The following is a 23,246-nucleotide window of genomic DNA, read 5'->3' on the forward strand; positions in this document are numbered from 1 at the left end:
GACTACTATGCATTATAGCTTTTGCCCAGCATCACCAGAAAACTTGAACTATTTTGGTTAAATAGCCCTTTAAAAGCTGACAGAAGAAAAGAATATCTATTGTGAAACTGTCTAAATCCCCCAATTGCTAGTTCCACACAGTCAGATATGGTGATGATGCACATATTTCTGGATTAATAATGAAAGCTTAAAAAGCAGAGAAAAGCTGCATGGACTTTGGCTGGCTGGCTCTCCCCTCAGGAGCCCTAAGCATCATCTCCTGGTGCCTTTCCTGACATGAGAGGGTTTTCACATCTTGGACAGCCTGATGTCATAGGTGACCATGTTGAAGTTGTCCCAGGCACAGAGCTTCTTCTCCAGCAGGTCATAGTCAACGATGCTGCTGTACGGTTCTTGAGTGGGACAGTCAGGGCCTTGCTGTGCCCCGGGCCTGTGGCATAAGCAAAGCTGAGAGTGGTGTCAGGTGATGAGTAGCTGCTGACGGTGTACAAGTGGTCACAGATGATGAAGACATTGGCCACTGACTGCTTACGGATGTTAGTCTCCCCGGTTTGTTCAAGTTCCAGACTCTCTGGGTTCAGTTTGGAGAGGACAATTGCGCCTTTGGCCTCCTACGTGCTGTAGACTTCTCACTTCCTTGTGGGAGATTTCTTGAATTCTCCTGAGTTAACTCCCCTCTTATATTCTGTCCTAGCCTCATGTCTTTTTCTCTCCAGCATTTATCTCAGGTCTAATTTTATATTTATGTATGTGATTAATGTCTGTCTTCTCTGCAAACTCAATGAGGATAGGGGTCATGATGTTTTGTTCACCTTTGTAACTCCAGCAGTGAGCACACTGTCTGAAACAATAAATATCTGTTGAAATAATCATTCTAATCTCTGTTTCCTTTAAAATTATAACAGTGCTTTATTGAGTACTGTATTGAGTGCTTTCTATGTGCCAGATGCCATTTTAAGCACTTGACATGTATCATCTCATTATTCCTCTTAATAGAAGAAGGGGGAGGTAAAGTAATCTGCCCAAAATACACAGCAGGTTACCAAAGATAGTAAGTGACAGAGCTAAAATTTGAACCCAGGAAGTCTGGCTTCAGAATCCAAGCTCTTAAATATTATATTATATTCCCTTTAATGCTCATATCACTGACTTATGATTTTCTGATTAATTTTATGAGAGTCTTTCAGACCTGGAAATAATTTCAGTGATCATCCTTTTTTCATAGATTGGATGAGTGATATCAAAAGGGGTGAATGACTTGTCCAAGATCACACTGCAAGCCGGTAGCAGAATTTAGACTCTATTATGTTTTCTGCTTTTTTTTGTTCCTGCATTGTATTGGCCTGGTGCCTCTTAGGAATGAGCCAAGTTTAACTGGCAAGATTCAGTTCTATTTCTTTTATAGATAAAAATTTTAGTGCTGTATCTGACATATAGTATAAAGACGTAGTACAACATATAAGAATTCCTTTTTGCAATTGTACAGAATGTGTAACTAGCTTTTATAATTGTATGTATGTGGAGTGGTGGGGGGCGGGGGATTGATTGTGATTTGCCAGAGCTAAAGAAAAGTAGCAATCATCTGTCTCTGATCTTGGTCTTTGCTTGCCTGAAAGCAGGGGACTAGGTCAGACCCAAGTCAGATCTCTGAACCTTCTAGGTTCAGGTCTTTGAAGTATATTGAAAGCATCTGTCAACCTTAACTAAAGGTGTTCTTCATACAGAACTTTTCTTGAAAAAAAGAAAAAAGTATATTTTAATCCCGAGTTCATTTATACCTTTGGTTGTTTGATGGCCTGCTGCGCAAAGTTAAGGTCTGTAGATCATCAGCACCCACATCCTTGGAAGCTTGTTAGAAATGCAGAATTTCTGGCCCTATCCCAGACCTGCTGAACCAGAAACTGCATCTTAATAAGATCCTCAGATGATTCACACGCACATTAAAGGTTGAGAAGCACTACTCTGAGAGGGTCTGCCAAGAAAGAGACTGAGGAATAAGACTGAATGTCTTATACTGAATCACCTTATTTTTAAAAGCACAGTATTCATTCCCAGGCTGACAACTTAAAACATATAAATAGAATTCTACACATTTTTCTAAAATCCCACACTTGACAGTAGATAATCTTCATAGATTTTTCATAGGCACAAGAAATGCTGGAGTTGGAAAAAACCTAGGACACCATTAGTCTATCCTGCATTCACCCAAATGCAGAATACCTTCTATAGGATTCCTGTGTGGCCTCTGAACATTTCCAGGAAAGGCAGCTCACCAAATTACAAGGCACAACCATTCCTTGCCATTCACTGCCACACTTAACAATCTCAGTTTAGTTCTGACCATCTATCGCCTGGAGATGGCAACAGTGTTGCAAACTTGTCTCAATCTTTCTGACCATCCAAGAGACAAAACCGTCTTCCTACAATCATATACCAACAAATGTGGTGCTTGAAAATTTTGACTTTCTTTTCAATTCACTATTGTCCACACCTTCTATTTTCTCTTGTCTCATCGGACAGATCAGCTAGTTATCCAAAGACTTGGGTCATCCTGCCTTTCTAATTTTTTGCAAGTCCAACTCCCTACTTTAATCCTGTTCTCCGTGGCACAATTTATGGGCTCCCTGACTTAGCTATAAAAATTCCATTAATTTTGCATCTCCTCACTCTGCCCAGCTCCCGGGTATTCACTAATAGCGGTAACTATTCTTTTGTCTTTTTCTGATTTTTATGAAACTAGAGAAGCTAACCTTGTTTGTCTAGACTCCTCGTTAAAGGGCAAATTCATCTAGAATAGGAATCTAGTCCTTTACACGGCGTTTCGTGGCACCTGGCTGCTTCCTTTATGTTCTACTTGTGGGGGCTAAGACTTCTATCTATACTATCACCTGAAGTTCACTGGAGAGTCAGTCACCTGAGCAAGATGTCCTTCCTATCTGTCCAAGATTCTCACTGCCAGAATTTCATTAGAACTCCCCTGGAGACTGAGACACTTCAGTTAAAATTCACAGATGGCTATAGAGCCCATACCATACTCAAATCATTTTGCTAGGTGTTGGTATGGATAGAGAGATGATTACGATAAAGGCAAAGTTCCAGAGTGCACGTTATAAAAGAAGAAACAAAACAACTTAGTCTTGTCGAAGATATCATGTTAGAGACAAAATTTTTGCCACATTTAGTTATCTTCTTAATTTGGGATCCCATAGATAGATATGTATCTACTTTACCTATTGCTCTATCTCAGGGGGTAGGGCACCATAGTGCAAGGTCTTCCCCTCCAGGTGAGTTTCTCAAACTCCTCATACACACCGTTTTAAAACGCTGACGGCCCTAAGGGCTGTTGTTTACATGTCTCTTTCCTCATGAGACTGTGAGCTACCCGAAGGCAGAGTTCATGTTTTATTTCCAGAAAGCACCATGCTTGGCATTTAGTAATCAATACTGAGAATGATACAGGTAACCCTACTGAGCGCTTGCCCTGTGGCAGCCACTCTTAGAAAGGGTTTACGTATAACCAATCATTTAGTACAGGCACTTGCTCAAGCGAATGAACCCATACCCTTCTCTCCACCGGCTTTAGTTCCGGAAACCTCCGACCTCTTCCCCAGGGCGTCCGCGCTCCCTCACCTCCCGGAACTTCTTCGCCCCGCCCCCAGAACGTCCGCGTCCCGCCCCCTCGCCGCCACGTGGTCCAGGGCCGGTCGCACCTCACTAACGTCACCAGCACGCGCCCTGGCCGCTGCTGTCCACCTGGTTTGCGAGTCCCGTGGTTCTAGCTTCTTCGCGAGCCGGTTGCTCGGTAGCCGCCACCGCTCAGGTCCGGAGACTCGCGGCGCCCCAGGCTCTCGACATGTCGATGCTGGCTGAGCGTGAGTGGAGGGCGCGAGGGTGAAGGTTCCAGGTGACGCGCCCGGCCGGACCGAGTGGCGCGGGGTGCGGGTCGCCGGCGCTCAACGGGGCGGGGGATACCGGGGGACGGGGAAGCCCGGTTCGGCTCGCCCTGCCTGCCGCGGAGATTTCCCAGCCCAGCCTTTCCCAGAAGTTAGCTACCGGTCTACTAGTGAAAGAGACTGCGAGTGTAAACGTGGGACTCTTGTCCTTACGCTCAGGTCTGGGCACGCACGCGGTGGGTTCAAATGGGAGCCAGGACGCGGACCGGGCAAACCCTGAGCTGTTCTTTCACTTCGCCGGGCCTCAGCTTCTTCTGGTTAAAAAGAGGCGGTTGGGCCAGCAGAATCTCTTCAGGCAGTGAAATACCGTTCTCGAAGATTTATTGAATCCAGAGAAAGGAAAGCAAGGGGTTTAGAAGCATCAAACACAAGAAGTTAACCTTTTTTAGGGAATGCAGGACTAATGAGTGAGTCTAAGTAAGACTGACGGTTTGGACTTAGTTGAAATTGTTAACATTCTTGCATGACAGAAGTGTTGGCTGCAACGCCGCGCCCTGCTTTTTGCCTTTGACATTTATCTTCACTTTATGAAGTTCATTAATTCCCTCGCTCGGGAGAGGCGATTTGACTTCTGAGCGGTATCTGTAGCTATGCCTGCCACTAGGTGGCACTCGTGCTTTGTCATGAAAAGCCGGCCCGTGACTTTTTGAAGTGTATAGTGAGCAAGAACAGAAACGGCTTGTTTAACAGGCCAATAGCAACCACACAGGGATTCTATGAAATAAATGCTGTCAGCATTCATCTAAGTAGGTGGGAGAAAGGGAGCACAAACGCAAGGGGTAAGGCACCGTTCCAATTTTACGGGGGCTGAAATCCAGGTTCAGAGGAAAATAATTTGCCCCGAGTCGTTGAGCTAGAAAGTGACAAATTGATCTAGTTATCACTGTGTCTTTACCTTTTTGTCACTGGGCCAGCAGTTTCCTATTGTTTTTTAATAGGGACTTATAGAAAAGTATATGTTTTAGACTGTGACTATATGGGCTCTGTTTCTTCATTTGTGAAACTAGGGCTGCTAGAATCTCTTCTGGTTTTAATTTCTCTGATGTATGCTTAATTCAGCATGCACATTGGCCCTGGCTCTGCTATTCATTTATGTCTCTTTCCATGATCAATTTCTGCGGGGCTATTAAAAAACTTCTTTTATTATCTTCATTACTAGGTTGGCTTAAAAATCAGTGAGATGGTGAACATGAAAACATTTCAGAGTATGAAATGCCTTTTATACAGATGTGAAATGCTGTTTGTAGATATCAGTAATTCAAACTGCATGATTTCAGAGAATATTTTCAGTTCTTCTCTCCCTACCCTGACTCCAAATTTTCAAATCTTTGCCATGATAATATTGATACTTTGTGTTGTCTTTTAAAATAACTTGCTAAGTTTATGTCTTCGGCATCCCTTGTGATTAGATATTTAGGACTGGTGTTCTTATTTTTTTAAAGATTTATTTATTGAGAGAGAGAGAGAGAGAGAGCGCAGGGTTGGGTGGGGTGGTTAGGCAGAGGGAGAGGGAGAGAATCTCAAGCAGACTCCCTGCCGAGTATGGAGCAATATCTCTGGACCCTGAAATCATGACCTGAGCCAAAACCAAGAGTCAGATGCTCAACCGACTGAGCCATCCAAGCACCCCAGGACTGGTGTTCTTATTTTAGAAGTAAGAAAATAGGAGCAAAGAAAAGTCCTAGTCTCATAATTTCAGTGCCTAGCAATTATTTTTTCTGATAGTTTATAAAATTGGGGTAATTCTGTAGGTACAGTTTTGTTTTCTCCCCCACTTAACATTAGTGAACATTTTCAATTCATTAAGCATGCTGTTTCCTCTGTTTTCCCTTGCCATATGGACTATATTTTATTTTATTTTTACCATAGGCACTTATCCTATTTTTAAAATCTAGTAGTTTTCCTTTTTGTTTCTCAAAAATATTTTTATTTAGTATTTCTGTGATATCAAGTGTTATTTTCTTGGGACTTCCTTATGCAAGACAAGAAATCTAGCTTACATAAACCTCCCCCTGTGTAAGACAAGAATTTAATTTATTGATCTCAGTTCCCAGTCATTACATCATTTGGAGTTTTAGACCCGGATTTTTATCAAGTTATTACTTTTTTTTTTTTTTTTAAGATTTTATTTATTTGGCGGAGAGAGACACAGCGAGAGAGGGAACACAAGAAGGGGGAGTGGGAGAGGGAGAAGCAGGCTTCGCGCTGAGCAGGGAACCCGATGCAGGGCTCGATCCCAGGACCCTGGGATCATGACCTGAGCCAAAGGCAGACACTCAACCCCTGAGCCACCCAGGCGCCCCTCAAGTTATTACTTTTTTCATAGATTCTTTCCTTTTTGAGATCAATTTTTGATACTTCAATCATCATATGTGTAGTCAAATCACACTATAGTTAATGGATTTTAATGCTCATTGCATTAAGATTTTATACTGCAGTTTCTTTAATTTTGAATATGTCTTGAATTTTTAAAAGGAATACATGGAATATCTCAAAGTGTCCTTTGAAAAAGAAAAAAAAGACAAAACTTCTGTCCCTGACTCTTGGAACTCAACACACCTTTCAGAGTAAGCTGAATCCTGGCGTAAGCCAGGTGGTATTAGGCATGGAGTGATTGAAAAGTGAAGTCTCTTAAAGCTGTTATATGGAGGGTTGTTTATTGGGGTTATCCCGAAAGTGTCCTGATGGAATCAACTACAGTTAGATCTTCAAATAGGAGTCCCTGCTAGAGGGACTAAGCAGTGATTCTGCAGGTTCAGGGTGCTCTACTCTCACGCTGCTGTTCCACATAGTGTCAGGCATCCCCAAGACCATCCCAGATTCAGTGATTTGCTTGGATTCAGGACATAGGACTCAGCAGAAGGTTGTACTCATGGCTAAGATTTATTACAGCTAAAAAATCAGCAAATGGAAAAGATACATGGAGCTAAGTCCAAGGGAAACCAGACACAAGCTTCCAGAGTCCTCCCTCAGTGGAGTCACACAGGACACGCTTAATTACCCCAGTATGAGTTGTGACAACGCTTGTGAAGTGTTGCAAACCAGGGAAGTTTGTTAGGAACTGGTGTCATGTTTACTGGGGCTGGTCATGTAGGCAGGCTCTGCTTGGCATGTACCAAAATTCCAGACTCCCAGAAGGAAAGCCAGGTATTCAGTATAAACCATACTGTTTGTATAAACAGGCATGATGAGCCCTTCATGAATTCTGAGAATGCTGGGAACCGTCCTGAAACCCAAGTTCCCAGCCAAGGTGCCAACCTTGTAAGCAAGCCTTTTGAAGGATAGCAGTGAGGACTACTATGTTCTGTTCTGCACATAGGGTTAGCAAAGCTGACGTCTAAGCACAGAGTAACTGCGGAATAAGAATATCAAAGCACTTGAACATAGTAATAAAAAATAATAATAAATTAAAAAAAAAATAACAAAGCACATGTAAATGTTGATCCAGTATGAGCAGACTGGTGACAGTCTTTTCCTTCCCCGATTTCCCAAACCTGGAAACTTCTCTAGCACTAGAGCCCGAGAGTGTTTCAAGGAAGTAGGGTTCTGAGCAAATAAATTTGGGAAACATGGCATGCCTGCTTTGCCCTAGAGGATCTACACATCTGCGTATTAACCATTCTGGGAAAGTCTCTAATATGGAACACTGTTGAATTTTGTTTCACCCATTATTGCCCTTTTTTATTTTAATGGGAAGCGCCCCCTCCCCCCCCCCCCATTTAATGTCCTCTTTGGGAAACCCTGTCCTACCCCATTGGTTGAGGATACCTGACATTTCTGCAGGGAAGAGGAGCTGACCTTTGGGATGTTTGGTATAAGCACTCTAGTCTGCTGTATAAACATATGTAACGTAAACTGTTGGAGTTCTTATTGCAAAGGGTGGCCTCATTTATTCTGAAAAATGTCCCCTTTGTGTAAGCCCCATTCAGAACACCCTGGCAAGCACTACTGAGTAGAGACATGAATTCTGACACACACCAGTAAGCAGCTTCACAGAGAGAACACTGGTTAACGAGGCTCATATCTGGCATGTTGTTCATTAGCAGAGGCAACATTATGCTGTATATTTGCTAAGATAGGTAAAGTAGTAACTTAGTCATGGTTAGCATTTTTAGGTTACCCTTCTCCTGTAAAACTATAGATTTGTTTTGCTTCATAAGTAGCCTTTTTCTACATGCTTGTAAAAGGTTCACTTATTTTTGCTAGGATGTGTATAGTTTGGGTCTCTATTGATTTTACATGTAATACAGTGAGCCCTCTGACTGGAAGTTGTGTTACTTTTAAATTATGTTGTGAAGATGATCCAGCTGTGACATCTGTTACCCTATTGATCGCCAGGGTTGATTGGGCTGATCCGGCTGGCTAGATCGGTGTCCCCTTCCTCACTGCTCCATGTGTGTCCCTCCCTAAGCCGTGTGCTAGGTCGAAGCTGTATGCTAGGTGGAAGAGGACGACCTTCCCCAATAGAGGAGGGATAAAGAGGGCCTTTCTTTGGTCAAGGGTATAAGAGTAGCTGTGCTCCCCTGCTAGAACCTCCAAACAAGCTCTCAAGGTCCATTTGTAGGAGGATGTGGGGTAGTCAAGCTTTTAAGACTCCAGACACATCTAAATGGGGTTGCTGCACATGGCTGTCTGCCTTTCTTAAAGAAAGAAGGGAGAGAGGGAGGTAGGAAAAGAGGGAGGGAGAGAGGGAGGGAAGGAGGGAGGAAGGAAGGAAGGGAGAAAGAATGGACAGACCAAGTTACCAGGCTGTTGTTGATAGTGACATACTGTGCTTTGGTTGCTGCAGTAGGTGACTAATAATGACACTTGACCTGCAAATTCCACAATTTACTTTGGGGCTTCATGTTCTTGTGCTGTGAACTTTTGAGGTTCTGTATCTGTGCAGTAATTTTCCTTAAAACTACAGCGATAGGGGCACCTGGCGGCTCAGTCGGTTAAGCATCTGCCTTTGGCTCAGGTCATGATCCTGGAGTGCCTCTCTCTCTCATGCTCTCTCTCGATAAATAAAATCTTAAAAAAAAACCTACAGTGACAAATTTGAGTTCCTAATGGTCAGTTATTGATATGCATTTAAAAAATACTTAAGAGATTCAAAGCAGTTCCCTTAAATATGTTCCTTCCTATCTTCCTTTCCTCTTGTCTCCTTTTTTGCTTTCTTCTCTCCATTTCACTCATACACCCATACACATAGCGCCTGCTATGAGTACAGTGTTTTCTACTTCTTGCAATGAAACATAAAAAAGAATAACACACAAATATGAGCCATAAGTTGATGATGGTCTAATAGAAAACATCAGAGATGGATATAAATAGCCACAATACAGAAGAATGTTGAGTTAAATGCCAGAAAAAAAGCAGATAATTTATACTGGAAGTTCAGAAAAGAGGGATCATGTGGCTTTAGGGCATTTTAATGACAAGGGATGGTATCATGAATATCTATAGATGATGTGTGTGGAGGGTACAGTTGACTGTCCCCAAGATCATAATGACTGGATTAAGAATATAAGCTTTGACGTCACCTGAACCTTGCTTTGTATGGAGGCTCTGATTTTTGCTTGGGGGCATTAGGCACATTTCTTTGTCTAAGCCTCAGATTTCCTCATCTGAAAAATGGAGATCAAAATATCCATCCTCATTGGGTCCCTGTGCAAACTGAATACAGTGCACGGATAGCATTTGGTACGTGCTGTCTGGCAAAGAAAGCTGCAGTGGTTGCTGCTCGTGGTGGTGGTGACACCCGTGTTGACAGGTGCTTTCAGATGCTGCCTTTCGCTGAGTGCTGAAGGCCAGCTGATGGCTTATCATGTATTTCTGTTTGTCACATATGGAGGGAACATTGTTATTCTAAGGCCAATTTGTATATTGAGAATATACAGTTATTGGGAAAACCAGGGTAAGTGATCCAATCTGATGATATTCCGTTGAATGCTGAATCCAGTATCTGTAGCTAATAAAACATATTGTTTGTCACATTTTTTGCAAGTATATGTGTATGTAGTAGGTTTTGTGTGTATTTGTGTTGTATTTTCCAGGTTTGAAAGATAAATTGCTGATGAAATACTTTGTCACTTCTAGGGCGGCGGAAGCAGAAGTGGGCTGTGGATCCAAGAAACACTGCGTGGAGCAATGACGATTCCAAATTTGGCCAGAGGATGCTAGAGAAGATGGGGTGGTCTAAAGGAAAGGTACGTTGGAGAAGAGCAAAAGAAATTGGAGCCATGCAAAAAGGCAAATCAGGAGGATGCATCTTTCTTCGGAGACTGGGAGAAATTTATGTTTTAGATCAATAAGTGATTCTGGAGAAATAACTAAATTGTAATGATAAAGTTAGAATTGAACATAGATGTCAATTCTCTTTATAATTTAAACTGCTGTGATTGGCGTCTTTCATAAATTGTACCTTTTAATTAGCTGCACTTAGAATCATACTTAACCATCATTGTTTTATATTGTTAAGAGTAATATTTTATTGCCCTTTATAGCTTAGAATACACATTTTTTCATTTTCCTCACACTCCATTTATTCCCAACTGAAATAGAATTTCTACTGATACCTTTGTATTTAAATGGTTCTTGTGAGGGTCTTTAATGACCTTGTTGACAAATCCAGTGGATCCTTTTTTGTTCTCACGTTACTCAGTCCCTTAGCAGCATTGGACATAATTGACTATTCTTGAAGTACTTCTGTCTCGGCTTCTACAATACTGCCCTCCTCTCTGTTTTTTCCTTCTCCCTCACTGGCCACTCCTAAATGTGTTGCTGGCTCTTCCTCCTCCAGGCTTTTGTGCTTTGGAGCTCCTCAGGGTTCAGCCCCAGGCTTTTTCTGTACTCTGCTCAGGTGAGCTCTTTCATTCTAGACCATGCTTGGAATTGTCTGAATTCTGAGGACTTTTCTACATCTGGTCCAGAAATGTCCTCTGAGCTCCACAGTTGTAAATTCACCAGACTGCTTGGCATTTCTACTTGAGTAAGCATCTCAGGTTTATCATTTTTGTTATAAAACTCTTGATCCACCCACCACCCTCCCCCACCCCCGCCAGTCTTTTCCTTCTCAAGTCTTCCCCGTTTTTGCAAATGGGCCTGCCTGGTTCCTGTACGTCTCTCACTTCTTGCCTCCCCAGTCATTACTCCTCTCCCCGCAGGGCCCCATCCTGGGCCACACACCATCCTCATCTCTTGCCCTGATCACTGCTGCAGCCTCACAGCTGCTTCCCTCCCTCCTCTTCTACCGCTGGGCCGTTTGCCAAACAACAGCCACAGTACCTTTTTAAAGTACAGAAATTAGATTGTGGCATTCCCTTGCATAGAAGTTCAGTGGTTTCCCATTGTTTTAAAAAATTAAATCCAAATTCCTACCATAATTTCCAAGGTCCTGTGAGGTCTGTCTCTTTTATATCATCTTATTTTCTCTTAGCGACCCTGGTTACCTTTAGTTTCTTCAGTCCCAACTTCTCTGGGACACCTTACACATGAGTGTTAATTGATGAAGGGGACTTGGTCTCCTCTCCCCACTTTCTCAGTGTTGTTTTATAAAATTATTTAATGGAGAGAGCCATAGAGTTGTAATATCTCTAATGGGCTTCCATTAGTTTGGTGGTAGTGCTCTGATTTTGAGCATCACAGAAAGGCCTGTTCTCGGTAGTGTTTACATGGGCCATGAAGTGAGTGTCAGATTGAAGAAGTAGCATTCATTGTTATGAGTGTATTGGTATTACAGACATACTTCATAAGAATCCATTAGACTGTGTCCTCTTTGAGGGTAAGGATAGTGCCTCACTCCTGGATATTTAATAATTAATCGAACGGTTGATAAAGGAGGAAAGATGCGATCTGTCTTGATACTTGATAAAAATGCTAACTCTCTTTTGTTGATCTCCACAGGGTTTAGGGGCTCAGGAGCAAGGAGCCACAGATCATATTAAAGTTCAAGTTAAAAATAACCACCTGGGACTTGGAGCTACGATCAATAATGAAGTGAGCAACAGTGTGTCTATTGGGGGTTTTCTTTGCACAATTTGCTTTTTTATAAATATAAACACTTTAATCCAATCAAATTGATCAGTTTTCAACTATTCAAGTGTGTATCCTCCATGGTGTGGTTAACTAAAGAGCCCATAACTAAGTGGGCTCTTCATCACATCACATGCCTTCACCTTGCCTTGTTGTCCTTATGGGATTCTTTACTTGCTTGTGTCTAAGAGATCCAAATTTGTTTTATTGCTAAACTTTGAAAAAAATATTCTTTTTATGGAATATTTATAATTTTGTACTCATTTCAGTACAGAAAGGCATTTTCATCTTTACCTGTGTTCTGATATTTGCTTATGTTATTAAAAGTTGGTGGTATTTAGTTTCAGAAAGAAACTAAGTTTTTTCTGCAAGAAAGTGGTGACCTTTATCTGTCCAGTTATCTGTTTCTGACTGTTGGTATTCAGTGGTTGAATTTATTCACATTTCCCCTTACATACTGATGCTTTCAGAGATAGATGTATGGATACACTTAATTTTTTAGGAGAAGCATTGCCCAGTAAACCTATTTAATATGCCTTAACCTTCAGCATTCTTAAAAAGTGTGTATGAGGCAAATTCCTACATTGATACCTTGCTTCCCATTGGTTCAGATTGTTTTGGAGATACCCATTCTCTTTTAAAGTCTGATTGTTTTTGTTATAATGAATGTATTAGCACCACCTTACGAGGGTGCTCACTGATCCAGGGAACTTGGAAGTCTTTCCTGCTCCCTTCCTCAGTGTTGTTTTATAAAATTGGGGTTGAGCGAGCAAATAGAATTGGGCAAAATATTTTCAGTGCAGAGGAGCAAAGAAGAGAGCCCTGAAGTCTGTCACTACTTTTTTCCCTTTGACCTACATAATATTCCCATAGTGGGAGAAAAATAATAATTTTATTTCCTTTATTTTAATATTTAGCACAGAGGTTGCCTGTTGATAATTTGATTATAAGTGGACTGTTGATAAGTTATCCACATTTGAAATCAGGACTTAATCTTCCAAGAAGTCCATTTTTAAAAATTTTTTTAAATTTTGAATTTTTTTAAAAGATTTATTTATTTATGAGAAAGAGAGTGTGTGTGTGCACGGCAGGGCGGGTGGGTGCAGAGGGAGAGAGAGAGTCTCAAGCAGACTCCCCGCTGTGTGTGGAGCCCTTCACGGGGCTCAGTCTCACAACGCTGAGATCATGACCCAAGCCGAAATCAAGAGTTGGATGCTTAACCAGCTGAGCCACCCAAGCACCCCAAAGCCTATTTTTCATATTAATATAGATAAATTACATTTCAAATTTATATTATTTCTTCATTCAAATTTGTAACATAATATTTTGATGAAACATTTAAAATTTCACATTAACAACCAGATTTCCTTAATTCTAAAATATATCTTACTTCAACCAGTGTATGTAAACAACAGGCTTGCCTTTAATTGCTTTTTTGGGTGTTTTCAGGATAACTGGATTGCTCATCAGGATGATTTTAACCAGCTTCTGGCTGAGCTGAACACTTGCCATGGGCAGGAAACAACAGGTAGGAAAAACCTTTGCTTTGTTATTCATTCGATTTATAGAAGACATAATGTCTTAATTTAAAACATTTTTATTAACTCTTTTTACTGTAAGCATAATATATCTGAAAGTTAATTGATTGAAGCTCTTATAAATAGTACTTTCTGTATACATTTTAATGGTGCTCTCACCATTAAAAGCAAACACTTTTTTCCCAGTGTTTGAGAATGGCAAGATAAATCCGTTCAGTTTACAACCTCAAATAGTAAAGTGATCTTTCCAGGGATCTTGAGTGTGACTAAAAACTTGTTTTTAAAATATGAAACAAGAAAAAAAAATACAAAGCAAGAAATACCGAGTGGGGCCACAAACCAGCAGCCAGCAAAGGCTTAATAGAAAAGCCTTTTTGGTACTGATTCTGCCTAGTGAAATTTATTGTGTTTTGAATATATGTCAGAAATTCAAAATGCTCAGGTATATAGTAAAATTTGTTACAAGGGCTCAGTACTAGAAATTGTATATCTAAGGCCTGGGAACTGGAAATGAAACAATTGAATATTGGGCATTCCATATTAAATTAACAGGTAATACTGCTGAGGGGAAGGGCATGGATGGTGTAGGCCTCAAACTTTCGGGTCTTTGGTCTAATTTTAGAGGTTAAGGGACGTTTTTGTCACATGGCTCTTTGGAAGGCAAGGACATAACTTCAGTTAATTGTGCTGGATATTCATTGATGAAATCTAGACTGTTAGCTCTTCTGCAAACAGATATTTAAAGAATAGTGGTAAAATATATATATAACATAAAGTTAACCGTCTTAACCATTTTTAAGTGTACATAACAGTGACATTAAGTACATTCACACTGTTGTGCAGCCACCAACACCATCCATCCATAAAACCTTTCATCTTGTAAAACTGAAACTCTTTCCCCATTAAATACTAACTCCCTATTCTTTCAAGCCTTGGCAGCCATTCTACTTTCGGTCTCTGAATTTGACTACTCTTGATACCTCATATAAGTGGAATCATACAGTATCTGTCCTTTTATGTCTGGATTATTTTACTTAATGTTGTCAAGGTTCATCCTTGTTGTACCATTTCCTTCCTTTTAAGGCTCAGTAGTATTTCATTGTATGTATAGACCACACTTTGTTTCTCATTCATCCTTCAGTGGACACTTGGGTTGTACTCCTTGGCTATTGTGAATAATGCTGCTGTGGACATGAATGTATAAATGTCTCTTCAAGTCCCTGCTTTCAGTTCTTTGGGGTATATATCTAGAAGTGGGATTGCTGAATCTCATGGTAATGAGATTCTATTTTTAAGTTTTTGAGGAACTGCCATAGTATTTTCTATAATGGCTACACCATTTTACATTCACACCAATGGTACACAAGGCTTCCAGTTTCTCCATATTCTTGCCAACACTTGTTATTTTCTGGGTTTTTGATTTTATGTGGTTTGCTTTTGTTTTGTTTTGTTTTGTTTTGTTTTTGATAGCAGACATCCTGATGGGTGTGAGGCGATATCTCATTATGGTTTTGATTTGCATTTCCCTAGTGACTAGTTACGTTCAACATCTTTTCATATACTTGCTGGCTATTTCTGTCTTTGGAAAATTGTCTTCAATTCCTTTGCCCCTTTGAGAATTGGGTTTTTTTGTTGTTGAGTTGTATTCTGCAAACATTTTTATAAGGAATTTCTTTCTGTTCCCCGTGCACAATATTTGACTTGTAGTAAACTGTCAAAAGATGTTTGTTAAATTGAAGGAGGAAGAACTTTGTGGAATGAAATTAAAAAGTAGCCAAGTTCAGCAAACATTTGTTGAGCTGTGTGCTGGATCCCGAGTTAGACGTGAGGATATGTAGCTGTATGGGACAATCCCTGCTTAGGAGGTAGCTAGCAGGATATGCTGGTAATTGGTAAAATTATAGTGTGAATCCAACTCTGGGAAGATTTATTGCAGTGCTGCGTATGGGACTGAGCCCAAAAGCATGAAGAGAAAGGTGCTGTGTTTGTATTTTCCCTAATTCCTTCTTGTTGGAATCTATAACTTGGACAGTTTTCCTTATCCGTGGGATAACTATTAGAACTATCCTAACAGTTCTATATAAAAAGATATATCGTCCTTAATATAAAAGATGCTAATTTGTTAGCCAAAGAAAAACGTAAGGAAAATGTTTTGTGAAAACACTACCTGGACTGATGTTAGGAAATGCAGGATATATGCAGTAGTAAAACTCAAGGACCTTAGCCCTTACTAATTATAAAAAGAAACATCTTTATATTCAGATTTCAGTTAAACTCAATAGAAACACAGATATGAATGTAAACGTGATCGTATAAGACTTGTAGGTTTTGACTGAAGAGTAATGGAGTGTCATGGCTTAGAGATGAACACCAGAGCCAGATTGCCTGGATTTGAATCCTGATTCTGATATCTCTACTTGTGTGACCTTGAGTAAATTACTGAACATCTCTGTCCCTTCCTTCTTGGTGAAAGGGAGATAATAGTACCATCCTCAGAAGGTGATTGTAAAAATTAAATATATTGCTATAACTAAAGTACTTTGAACACTGCCTAACCTATGGTAAGTACTTAATAAGTATTAGCTGCTATAATCTTTATTATTATTGTTATTTGTAGAGATAGAACTCCAAAGTAGAATATTTCCTCTGAATATTTTTAGTAATTAGGATATAGTGCCATCAAGAAAGAGTGATACTTGTAGGTGGATGGATTTGGGCTTGATACTTAGGCTAGTCCTAGTTGTCATTAATGAAATCAAAGGCAATAATATACTTTCTCCCCAGATTAAAAAAATAGAATGCTCTTAAGATAATGAACATTATAAATAGCTGTACTTGTTGGCAGCAAGATATAAATAAAATTTGAGATCTTTATACGACTGATGGATGATCTCCAGTTATAGGGTAAAAAAAAAAAAGGAAGTTGAAAAACCGCATGTACGGCATGCATTTGTAGAAAAATATAGAGAGGAAATGCATGTGTGTGTGGTTGGGTATACATCAGTGGTTTTCAACTGGGGGTGATTTTGGCAATGTCTGGAGACATTTTTGGTTGTCACAACTGGGGATGGGGGTGCTTTTGGCATCTAGTAGATAGAGGCCAGTGAAGCTGTTTAATATCCTAAGGTGCACAGGGATGGCCCCCAATGACACAGAATTATCTGGCACCAAATATCAGTGGTGCTGAAGTTGATATACACAGGGTAGCTCCAAAATATCTATTCTGTGTATATTTTATATACATAAAATATACATATACATATATATACCTAAAATATCTGCAGAAAAATGCCCAAGAAACTGGTAAGAGTAGTTGCATCTAGGGAGGGAGCTGAGTGACAGAGGAAGAGGGTTTTTTATGTTGTTTTTTTTTTTTAAGATTTTTTTTTTTAATTTATTTGACAGAGACACAGCAAGAGAGGGAACACAAGCAGGGGGAGGGGCAGAGGGAGAAGCAGGCTTCCCGCAGAGCAGGGAGCCCGATGCAGGGCTCCATTCCAGGACCCTGGGATCATGACCTGAGCAGAAGGCAGATGCTTAACGACTGAGCCACCCAGACGCCTCGGGGAAGAGGGTTTTTACTGTAGTTCTTTTGTACTTTCATGACTGTACCACGTGTGTTATGTCCTACTCAAAAAATTGTTTTAAAACTAATTCTTGAGCCCATTTACCTCCACTTCCTGAAGCTTCTGCTCTCCTTTGCCACAAAACTCTAATTTTCTGTACAAATTGATTTCAGTTCTCCTATCCTCTCTTTTTAAAAACTTGTAACATGCCTTGAGCGAGTCTCAGATAGTCTGCTTAGTTGTTCTACCTCTCTTTTGCCTCTTCTAGAGTTGATGCTCAGCAGGGGTTGGGGGAGGGGGAGCCCCAAACATCAGACTCACTTCTCTGGATTTCCTTATCCCTAAGTGGGACTGTAATTCTCTGCTTTGCTCCACTGTAATGTCTTTGAGCCATCCCCCCTGTCCCCCCCCAATATTTTGTTATAGTTTTCTTGACAAGAGAGATTATTGAAATGAGCCAGTTCACCATTACTAGAAGCAGCACTCTGCCTAGAATTTTTTTTTTAAATAAACTTCATTGAGGTATAGTTTATATATAATACAATATACCCATTTTTGAGGGTACAGTTCCATGAGTTTTGACCAATGTATATACCTGTAATCATAAGAACCTTGATAAAGAAATTTTCATCATTACAAAGAATTATCTTGGGTCACTTCCCAGTCGGTCCTCTGCTCCTCCCCACGTCCCACCCTCCCACTTCATTCTCTGGCCCCAGACAACCACTGATCTCTCCATATAGATTAGGTATTTTCTTTTCTGCCTGGCTTATTTTTCTCAGCACGATTCTGAGATTTATCCATGTGGCATTTATCAGTAGTTCATTTCATTTCTGGATAGTGTGCCGTTGTATGAGTATGCCATAATTTGTTTATGCATTCACCTGGTGATGGACATTTGGGTTGTTTCTGGTTTTTGCCTACTGTACCCAAGGCTGCTGTGAACATTTGTGTATACATCTTTGTGTGGACATACGTTTTCATTTCAGTAAGACCCTTGCGCACGCGGGGACTTCCCCTCCTTATGCCATGTCCAGAAATTGCCTCTTGACAGAAAGCCGGGGCAGCCCTAGAGCTCACATCCTTTGTTGCCCATCTGTCAAGGATGACAGTCCTGTGCTGCCTGTTGTCCAGTGTGTGATGAGTAGTTTCATATCTTTTGTTTTCCCATTGTTTACAGTAGAGGGGCATGATCCATAGCACTTATCCTTTTGTGGGCAAAAGACAGGGAATCTTCCTCCTGTCTCTTCTAAACCCACTTCAGTCAGACTTTGCCTTACTGCTCCACAGAAACTGCCCTTGCCAAAGTCACCAGTGACTTCCACGTTACTAAGTCCATTGGGCATTTTTTAATCCTCGTCTTACTTCGCCTGTGGCACAGATGTTCACCCCTCCTTGAATCACTTGTTTCCTGTGGCTTCCCAGACCGCATCATCTCCTGCTTTTCTTCCCCCTTCACTGCCACTCCTCCTTAATCTCTGTTGCGATTCTCTTTTCCCAGCCTTATCATGTCTGGGGCCCTGCAGTTCAGTCCTGGACCTCTCTCATCTTTTAGTGACACCAATTATTTATTAAATCATGGCTGGATATAACAAACCATGGCTGAGATGTTTGGTCACAATTGCCAGATTTCTCATGACTGCATTACCATCTCTCCTAAACTCCAGACTTGTATTGAACCCCCAACTCAGTATCTTCATTCGGGGTGTCATCAGCTATCAACTTCTCAAACTTAACATACTCAAACTCCAGTTCTGGCTGCTTCCCCACCCCACAAATGGTTTTATCCACGGTCTTCCCCATTTCAGTTGATGTCAGTTCCCTCCTCCTAATTGTTGAAGGCAAGGACTTGTGTCCACTAGGAAATGTTGGTTCTACCTTCAGAATATATCCAGACCCTTCCTGCTTCATGTCACCTGCGCTGTAGCTAGTATGGTCTGAGCAACTGTTATTTCTTGTCTAGATTATTACAACAGCTTCTAAAGCGGGTTTTCTCAGCCATAGCACTACTGATGTTTTGGGCTAGATAATTCTTTGTTGTGAGGCATGTCCTGTGCATTTTAGGATAATTAGCAGCATTCCTGACCTCTACCTGCTAGATGCCACTAGCAACTTCTTCCCCTTCCACGCCCCCCCCCCACCTCCTCCCCATTTGTGGCAACCAAAATACCTGTAGACATTGCCGGATGTCCCCTGAGCAAAATGCCCCTGATTGGGAGCTTTTGCCCTCAATTGCTCTTTCTTCATCCAGCCATGACCTTCAGCGTAACAGTCAGAGTGATTCTTTCAAAGTGTAAGTCTGTGCTGCTCATTCTCAGACCACCACTACCACCAGCACCCCCTCGCCCTTGTTGCCTCCTTTTCTTTCTTTTTTTTTTTTTTAAAGATTTTATTTATTTATTTGACAGAGAGCGAGAGAGGGAACACAAGCAGGGGGAGTGGGAGAGGGAGAAGCAGGCTTCCCGCGGAGCAGGGAACCCAATGCGGGGCTCGATCTCAGGACCCTGGGATCATGACCTGAGCCGAAGGCAGACGCTTAACGACTGAGCCACCCAGGCGCCCCTGCCTCCTTTTCATTCAGAATAAAAGTCAAAGTCCTTTCAGTGGCCTTGCAGCCTTATATAATATGGACCTTTTTCCCTTTCTGACCTCATCTCTTGCTACTCCCCTTCTTACCCATTCCGTCTTAGCCACTGATCCCTGTTCTGGTTTATGAATACATCAAGCATCCTCCTGCCTTAGGATTTTGTACTAGTTTCTCCGTCTCTAGAACACTCTTCCCCCAGTTAGCATCTATGCATTTTCTCAGCAAGGTCCACACTTCCTGCCAGTTGAAAATTGTATCCTGTTCCTCAGTGCCATTTTCGGAAGTCAATAGGAAATTGGTGTAAGATATAGCAGTATAAGGATATTATTTAGAAATATGAAGGAACTAAAACCCAGAAGAACCAGCTAAGAGTCTGGAGAGAACTGGGGCAAGGACTTGATGTGCGTACTTATGTGTGCATGTGTTTGTTTTAACAGCTTTGTTGAGATATAATTCACATGCCATATAATTTACCCATTTATAATGTACAATTCAATGACTTTTAGTATATTCACAGAATTTTCACCAGAACCAATTTTAAAACACTTCATCACCTCTAAAAGAAACTCTGTACCCAGTGGCAATCGTCCCCCATGAACCCCCCAACCACCCTAGGCAACTGCTGATTTACTTTCTGTCTCTAAAGATTTGCCTATTCTGGACATCTCATTTAAATGGAATTCCACAACATGTGGTCCTTTGTGACTGATTTCCTTCGCTTAACATAATGTTTTCAAGGTTCATCCTTGTTGTAGCATGTGTCAGAACTTCATTCCTTTTTTAATATTCCGTTGTATGAATATACCATGATTTACCCATTTATTAGCTGGTGGGCATTTGGGTTATTTCCACTTTTTCATCTGTTATAAATAATGCAGCTGTGAACACTGTCAGTGTTGGTGTGGCCTGTGGCCTTTATTTTCACTTCTCTCGGGTATATATGTAGAGTGGAATTGTTGGGTGATGTGATTACTCCATGTTTAACTTTTTACGATTTTTTATTTATTTATTTGAGAGAGAGAGAGAGCGAGCACGAGCTTGGGGAGAGAGAGAATCAGGCTCCCTGCTCAGCAGGGAGCCTGATTGTGGGGCTTGAGCCCAGGACCCTGAAATCATGATCTGAGCCGAAGGCAGGCGCTTAACTGACTGAGCCACCCAGACGCCCCTCCATGTTTACTTTTTGAGTAACTGCCAGACTGCTTTCCAAAGCAGCTACACCCTTTTACATTCCCACCAGCAGTGTATGAGGATTTTAATTTCTCTTCATCTTTGTCAACACTTGTTATTATCTGTCTTTTTGATTATAGCCATGTTAGTGGCTACAAAGTAATATCTATGTGTGCTTTTGATTTGTATTTCCATGTCCACTGAAGATGTTGACTGTTTTGTCATTTGATTATTGGCCATTTGTATGTCTTCTTTGGAGAAATAGCTATTCACATCCTTTGTCCAATGTTCAGTTGGGTTATGTGTCTTTATTGTTGTTTAGTAAAACTTTTTAATATATTCAAGTACCAGTCCCTTATCAGTTATATGATTTGCAAATATTTTCTCCAGTTGTGTGGGTTGTCTTTTCACTTTCTTGATGGTATTGTTTGAAGACTGAGGAAGTGCAAATAGGTAAAAAGACTCATTGCCTTCTCTGAAGAGACTTAAAATCTAGTGCAAAAGAAATGAAACAAATACCAAAATAAGTTGATCCCCCAACTTTTTCAGTTCCCAAATAATTGAGAGAGAGTAGCAAAGGCTTTAGATGGTGAGGGTTTTCTTTGAAAATTTATCCAAATCTCTGTTTCCTAAGATTTTTCTTTCCTATCAGGTATTGCTAAGGTTGCATTATTGATGACTGTGGCCGGTTTCTAGCACCCATAGGCTTGGATACTGAGTGTGCTATTGGGTTTAATAACAAAGTAGACACAGCTGAAGAAAGTCTAGAAAATAGACTAGAAGACAGTTATCCAGAATGCAGCTGTGAAAGAGGAAAAGATGAGAAATAAGAAACAGAAGTTTAGATGAAAGATGAAGTAAGAAGATCTAGTATCCAGTAGAAGCTCAGCAGCACAAAGAAGAGAGAGAATGGGAAAAGGCAGTATTTAAGGGGATAAGGGCTGAAGACTGTCTAGAATTAGTGATAAAACAAATCCACAGGTTCAAAAAACTTAATGAATCCAAGCAGATTACTTTTAAAAAAATCTTCACTTGCAAACGTAATAGCAGATGTAACATTGTAACATTGTAGCAGAACATCACAAATACAAACACACAGGCACACACAGGCATGCACACAAAAGAGATGATTGTTAATGCAGCCAGAGAAAATATACTGATTCTCTTCAAAGAATCAACAGTTATAAATGAAAGCAGAGTTCTTAACAGTGGAAACCAAAAGACATTGGAGTAACACTGAGGGAAATACGACTGGCAACCTAGAATTTTACACTCAGCAAATACATTTTTCAAGAAAGTGGTTGGAATAAGTTTTCAGACAAAGCTTTACCACCAGTAGACCTTCCATAAAGGAAATTTTAAAGGATGCACTTGAGTCAGAAGGAAAGAGTACTTACTATCTGCAGTATCACGCAAATGTCCGTCAGTAATAGAATGGGTAAGTAAACTGCTGTGTTTGTAACTGCGAAGGAATGAAGTATAGTTACATGCGAGAGTCCAGAGCAGGGGTTGGCAAACTTTTTCTGTAAAGGGCCAGATAGAAGTATTTTGCAGACCATAGGGTCTCTGTCACAACTACTCAACTTGCCTATTGGAGTGTGAAATTAACAGTATACAGTATATAAACAAATGGAGGTGGCTATGTCCCCATGAAATGTTATTTACAAAAATAGGTGGCAGGTAGGGTTTGGCCCATGGGCTGTTGTTTGTTCCCTGGTGTAGAAGGATCTCATTAATTTAACGTTGACTGAAAGAAGTGAGACACAAAGTTAATGTCCAGTATGATTCCACTTGTAAAAAGTTCAGATGATAAGCAAAAATCTGATACTGAGGTACCATACTGGGGTGGTCAAATTATTTTAAAACACAAAGAAGTGATTACTGTGAAAGTCACAGTAGTGATTACCTTTGGGGAGAGGAAAAGGGTTGGGATTGCAAAGGGGCCCATGGGGGAACTTCTGGGGTGATATTAGGGTTCTGTTTTTTTTTTTTTCCTAGTTGGCAATTACAGGTTATTTGTGAACATTATGTTTTATGCACTTTCTGTGGCTTTTACTCCCCCCCCCAAGTAAATGGTTAAAACCAAAACAAAAAGCAAGAGGAGGGGTGATTATCACAAAAGTCAGGATAATGGTTGCTGTTAGGACAGGGGTTCTCACCTAGGGGCAGTTTTATCCTTCGTGGGACATTTGGCAATGTCTGGAGACATTTTTGGTTGTCACAGCTGGGGAGATGTTACTTCTATCTAGTGGGCAGAGGCCAGAAATGCAGCTAAACATCCTACAGTACACAGCATAGCTGCGCTCCTCCGTCCCCAAACAAGTAATTATTCATCCCAAAATGTCAATAGTTTAGGGGTTGAGAAACCCCGTTCTAGGAGGAAGGGGCACAGGGGTGCTGGATGCTTCTTGAGACAGGC

At 40.8% G+C, this 23,246-nt stretch overlaps 1 protein-coding gene and 1 long non-coding RNA gene across 3 annotated transcripts in view; one reads left to right on the forward strand and one right to left on the reverse strand.

Moving 5' to 3' along the window:
* Nucleotides 1–3,650, reverse strand: part of LOC118535815 (uncharacterized) — a 31,503-nt gene extending 27,853 nt beyond the window's left edge. The window contains exon 1 of the long non-coding RNA XR_004917358.2: nt 3,563–3,650. This is a non-coding gene — a long non-coding RNA (uncharacterized LOC118535815). The remainder of the gene's footprint in view (nt 1–3,562) is intronic.
* Nucleotides 3,651–3,710: 60 nt separating this feature from the next.
* Nucleotides 3,711–23,246, forward strand: part of PINX1 (PIN2 (TERF1) interacting telomerase inhibitor 1) — a 93,355-nt gene continuing 73,819 nt past the window's right edge. Inside the window, exons 1-4 of one of the 2 annotated variants that reach the window (XM_036092438.2) lie at nt 3,711–3,872; nt 10,035–10,144; nt 11,841–11,933; nt 13,419–13,497. In XM_036092438.2, coding sequence (XP_035948331.1) covers nt 3,854–3,872; nt 10,035–10,144; nt 11,841–11,933; nt 13,419–13,497 — 301 coding nt within the window. In that variant the 5' untranslated portion in view covers nt 3,711–3,853. Of the gene's footprint in view, nt 3,905–10,034; nt 10,145–11,840; nt 11,934–13,418; nt 13,498–23,246 lie in introns of both variants that reach the window. The other variant, XM_036092440.2, reaches the window with a different exon arrangement.

Source organism: Halichoerus grypus, chromosome 3, assembly GCF_964656455.1.
Source record: "Halichoerus grypus chromosome 3, mHalGry1.hap1.1, whole genome shotgun sequence".
In the NCBI taxonomy this organism is placed as follows: domain Eukaryota; kingdom Metazoa; phylum Chordata; class Mammalia; order Carnivora; family Phocidae; genus Halichoerus; species Halichoerus grypus.